At 33.0% G+C, this 5,820-nt stretch overlaps 1 protein-coding gene across 1 annotated transcript; it reads right to left on the minus strand.

Annotated features, from left to right (window-relative positions):
- Nucleotides 1-1,457: 1,457 nt before the first annotated feature.
- Nucleotides 1,458-4,492, minus strand: LOC131641864 (uncharacterized). Its single transcript, XM_058912157.1, has 7 exons — nucleotides 4,338-4,492; nucleotides 2,627-2,739; nucleotides 2,418-2,480; nucleotides 2,222-2,269; nucleotides 1,946-2,002; nucleotides 1,778-1,832; nucleotides 1,458-1,676 (listed from the first exon to the last, which is right to left on the minus strand). The coding sequence occupies exons 2-7, from the start codon at nucleotides 2,714-2,716 to the stop codon at nucleotides 1,630-1,632; spliced, it is 360 nt and encodes a 119-aa protein (XP_058768140.1). The 5' UTR covers nucleotides 2,717-2,739; nucleotides 4,338-4,492; the 3' UTR covers nucleotides 1,458-1,629.
- Between the last annotated feature and the right edge of the window lie 1,328 nt (nucleotides 4,493-5,820).

Raw genomic sequence — 5,820 nt, forward strand, 5'->3', positions numbered from 1 at the left:
TTGGTGTTCTTGTCTAGAAAAAGATCAAAAAGTGATTCTGATAATGTAGCACATGCCAAGAATGTTTATAAATACCCAAATTGCACATTTACAAAATCCTTTTCTCGGAAGAGTGTAGTCGCGAGGAGCCATGACGGATGATCATCTCTTCAAATTACTTTCGACGGCCGCCCGCGACAACGCTTATACAGGGAAGATAAAAATATATTCTGGGGAAATTTTATGGAGGAAACAAGATGGTAGTAAATCTATTGAAGTTGATAAAGCTGACTTAATGAGCGTGACATGGACAAAGGTTCCAAAGAGTAATCAACTTGGTGTTTAGAACAAAGATGGTTCGTTCCACAAATTTAGTGGATTTCGTGATCAGGATATTGTAAGTTTGACAAGTTTTTTCCAAAAGACATTTGGAGTAACTGAATGTTGTAAGTTTGACAAATTTTTTCCAAAAGACATTTGAAGTAACTATAAAGGAGAAACAACTTTCTGTTAGTGGGCGCAATTGAGGAGAAATTGATTTAAATGGTAATATGTTGGCATTCATGGTTGGTTCAAAGCAAATTTTTGAGGTTCCTTTAGCAGATATGTCACAAACAAACTTTCAAGAGAAAAATGATGTGATCTTGGAGTTTCATGAGGATGAACAACTGGAGCCAATGAGAAAGATTCATTGATGGAGATAAGTTACCATATACCGAACTCCAACACCCAGTTTGTTGGTGATGAAATTCACCCCTTGCTCAGGTTTTCCGTGATAAAATAGGTTCTTTTGTTGATGTTGAAAATGGTGTTGGTGAAGAGTCACAACATCATGCAAGTGCTTCAAGGAAGAAAACAAATTGGTACGATTTTTCATAAGGATGCTTACATCTGGACCAACATAAAGGAAGTAACTATTATTTTTAGTGCTATTTCTAGAACCTTGAGGACAAGGTTCAAGTGAACCCGACAGCAATGATAGAAGATACAATTAGATATTTTAGTTAGTAATATAATTATATTAGTTGTTATTTTAATTTGAATATTTTGTTAAATTGGACTTTTCATTTTCATTTGGACCTTCTAGTTTAGTATCACTATGAGTACTATATATGTAGTCCTTTGGGACTTTGAGAAGGATCAATCAAATGAAATGAAGTCTTTTACATTTTAGTGTTCTTTCTCCTTTTCTAGTAGAAACCCAAATGAAGTCTTTTATTCCTTTTATTTTATTAAGTCATTTTAGTGTTCTTTCTCCTTTTCTAGTAAAACCCTAGTTTATAACTTATAACTTAGGTAGGAATTGCTTCCTATCACTATCTTTCAAGGTTTTAGACTTAATGTTTATATGCCTATTCTATTTTTACATCATGACCTCTTTCCATCATTAATCTCTTATTACCTTTTTTTTTCCTTTTCAAAACTATGAAATAAAAAACATGAAGGGATGGGGAAGGAGATTAAAACACAAATAACAATCACAGGAAGTGTCTACAGCATAGCTGCAGGCCAAATAACTTGTCTTGATCTAATTAATATGAATCCATAATAATAAACTTATTTTATTGTTGAAAACAACAAAAAGTTATACCTACTGAGGTATACAGAACAATAATAATCAACATATCATCAAAACCCTGATTGCTGCTTTTACTCATTGGAAGGTGCATCCTCCTCAGATGGAACACTTCCACCTTCTACAAAAACAAGAATTTAGTTAGTTCATTCTAAACATGCTAAGAATCAGTAGCAGAGAGAAGGGTTGAATCTAATATAAGCCATTAAAAGAAAAACACACCTTCACCCGACGGGGCGTATGGAGATTTCCGGTAACGCGTCTGCTGTTGTGTTGGCTGAAAACAGAAAAACCAAACAGAACCTTGTCATGCAAATTACAATAAAATGGAACTTACTAGTATGAGTTAAGATTATTATAGAGTGTTTGGATGAATAAGCACTTTAATACCTGTAGTTTAGGCCGGAGAGCCTCGAGTGGTCCCTTAGGCTTACCACCACCGCCTTGCTGTTTCATACGAGGAAATAGGAAAGTGTGAGATAGTTCAATAGTATCATCAATTTAGATTACGGAAAATAGCGGCTTGTTCAAATTTCACTATACAACAGTGCTATAGCACCACTACAAGTTTACAACCATTATTAGACAATGTTTGGTACTAAATAGCATAGCGCCACTATAGGCGCTATTTAACAATATCGGTTCAATATAAGCTTCTAGAAATACCTTGCCCAATGCCCAATCCGCGGAGTCGAAGTAAGCACGCTCATGGTCCTGGCACAAAAGTGAAATAAATGAGAAATCAAATGAGGACTTCTATCGCCAAATATTCACGTGCATTGCATTGACTGGCTTTCTTGATTTCGTAAATTTTGTTACAAACAAATGAACACGCAGAAATCTGTATGTGTGTACGGTGTACCTTTGAAATAAGTGGCGGCTTTTTGGGAATCATTCCTCCATATTTTTTCTTTAAAGTTTCCTCCTACAAGGTTTACGAATTCGTTAGTAACAAATTTGTAAAAATAATCATTTGGAAGTAACAACTACATAGTAAAGATAACTATCTAATCCAAAGCCGAATTTAACTTTCTAGTTTAAGCATGCAAGAAAGCGAGATCCAAAACAAACCTGCTTCTGAGGCGATGGCATGTTAACTGACCCACCAGATGCATCCACATCCATCTGTCCAAGTTCTTTGTTATCCTCTATGTTTGACATGTGATCCTTTAGAGCGTAAAATACTGCAAATGCAACAAATGGCCATGTTAGTAGAAAATTCTCAAGTAGGTGGCACAATTGATTCGCAAAGAGACGCCGAAGGAGATATAAGCATAAGGTCCAAGGTTCGATCCCTCGAAACTAACATAATCACTAAGCAGAAAATTCTCAACTGTACAAATTACAACATTCGGGAATAACGCAAATAATTATCCTAATCAAAGGTAAAGGACTTTCTAATGAACAACGCTGCCTTGGAGAAATATTGTCTAGCAGGTTGTCAAGATCTCGATCTAGATCTTAAAATCTTACGATTTTGCGATCTCACTCACCCCAACGATCTCGATTTTGCGATTTTGCTAAATTGTGAAAAAAATCGTAAAACCATTAATTATGTGTGATCTTGGCCAGTTGCGGCCATGATCAACCATTTTCTGGCCACCATCATTTCAAGCACAGAAAGATGAAAAGATGCCGGGGCAGAGGCCATTTTTCCTAGAATGCACTTGCTTACCAAAATGTCATGTAAAAAACCTTCAAATACATAGTATTATTTTTTGTTTTAGTAATATCTTACGATTTTTGTTACGATTTAATATTATACGATCTTGCCACCCCCCCTCGATCTTACAAAAATATCTTCCGATCTTAGTAACAATATTATGTTTCACGATCTTACTATCCCCTTCTGATCTTATGCAAGATCCCGATCTTGACAACTTTAATGTCTAGCTTACAAGTGATCTACTACGCCTATGTTTGATTATACAATGAAAACTATAAAAACTGATTTTTCCGTCATGCGTTATTCTACTACAAATACAAATTATTGATGATAGATTACTATAAGGAAAAACTGATTATCAATCCAAACCTCCATTTGAGTGGAGGTGATAAAAAGTAGTTTTTACATTAGGTTCATAAACTTATGAAAGTTGTATATCAAACTTTCTTAGCGAGTATAAAGAAAAACTTAAATGAGTTCATTTCAAACTCAATTCTACAAAATCACTTATCAAATGATTATGCCGCCAGAATTGATTCTACTTGAAGTTAGAATTTAATTCTGCCACCAGAATTGATTCTACTTGAAGTTAAAATTTGTAGCTTTTAAGTTTAAACATGATTTTTACATTGAAAATTATTGTTCAACTCAATTTTGTATCAAGTTATCCAAACATAAATCACTTTACATTCACCTCACTTCTAACCAGAATCAATTCACTCAAAATCAATTTTTTTCACCGCAGAATCAAAGTCAAAAACTAATCAGGCGCAACCACAAAAAGTCAAAAACAGAAAATTGATTACATTCATACAAACAATAAAGTAGCAAAATCAATCTGCAAGTTCACTACACACCCATCATCAAATCAACCAAGATAAGAATTCTAAGCACAGGAACACAAATCTGAACATTTAAAAAAAAAAAAGATTTTTCTAAAGCCTCTAATTTCACAGTGGATATTAAGCAAAACCCAAAAAAATCAAATATAGAAAAATTAATTATAAATAAAAAAAACACAAATTTATCAAAATTGAGGTTTGAAAGTTCAAAAGAGTAGAATATGAAGATCAAGCTGAAGGAGAAGGTAAGAAGAGGATCGAAGTAAGAACTCACCGGAGCGGTGGGGCCACAACCGTGATGAGCGGAGCACCGAACGTCCGGTCGGTGTTCACCTCTCTCTTTCTCTCTCTAAAATTCTTCTCACTTTCTCTCTCTATCTGTTTGCGTGTTGTTGTCTTTGATATTGGATCCCATTGTTTTTTACAATCACTTCAATTATTTTTTCTTATTTTATTTGTTTCTTTTCCTTTCATTTTTTTTAATAAAAATATAGTATTAGAATTTTTTTACAAGTATTGATAAAGAAATAGAAATAAAACAAATTACATAAATTACAATAAATGTGTATGTAGCATCTTTATTCATTCAATTCTTTTAAAATCTCCTTATCATGAGCAAAATTAAGATCTATATTAATTAAACTATTTTCATTGATTTTTTGTTTGTTTATTTTTTGATTTTTCGTTGAATTCGTAATCGTTTGAAAATTATAAATTTCATTTTTTTAATGTAAATTTCACTTTTAAGATATTTATTTATCTTCTTTTTCATGATAGTCATTTTTTTTAAACATATTCACTAAATCTAATAATTTTTTTTAGAGAAAAAGTATTAATATTTTATTCACTAAAATATAGTAAAGTATACTGTGATCGCAATGATCAAACGAATCTACACAAGGTACGGTGATTAACATAAATACTTAATTTGCTATTCATGCTACACCTAACTTTAAAGTTATGAATAATATTCTCAGCAATCTTGTTATCGAAATCTTTTTGGGCAAAAATCTTGTCATTCCTTCCCTTCCAAATCTCATAAATAGCTTCAGCCACAACTATCTTGAGCAACTTTCTCTTCAAACATTTCTTTTTGACTTCTTTGATAAGCCATTCCATCTCAATGGTCCAACTAGAGAGAATTTTGTCAATTCTTAGCCAAGTTAGGACTTTCTGTCAAACACTCTTAGTTTGCCTACACTCAAAGAAAAGATAGTCAATGGTTTCCATATGATCACAGAAGCAACATTTGTAGTCAACATTCATCTTAATCTGACTCAATCTGTCTTTCGTTGACAGCCTTTTCCATAACCTCATCCACAACGTATATTTCGCTCTAGATCTCGCAAAGTTATTTACCAGAATTTTATCCCAGCATACCTGAACATAATCACCACGCAGAGGTTTGTACATCAAGTTAGTTTTATACTTATCTTTGGTGGTGGCTTCAATCCAATACCTCGTCGTACGAACATAATCCCTACACTTGATGATTTTCTTCAAAATTCACGAGCACGAGTTAGGAATTTGCCAATGTATAACATTCCTCTCTTTAAAAAGATTTGTATATATTTAATTAATCCCCTATTATCATCAATTTTATTTATAGCCCCGTCCATAAGCGAGAGTTTTTTCATAATGATTGAATAATTTCTTTGTAGTTCATCTATTATTGTTGTATGGACATTTTCTACATTATGATTAAATTTTATCGGAACATAAAATGATATCTTTGTTATATCTTTCTTTCTCAACTT

The sequence above is a fragment of the Vicia villosa genome, unplaced genomic scaffold, assembly GCF_029867415.1.
Source record: "Vicia villosa cultivar HV-30 ecotype Madison, WI unplaced genomic scaffold, Vvil1.0 ctg.004187F_1_1, whole genome shotgun sequence".
Classification (NCBI taxonomy): domain Eukaryota; kingdom Viridiplantae; phylum Streptophyta; class Magnoliopsida; order Fabales; family Fabaceae; genus Vicia; species Vicia villosa.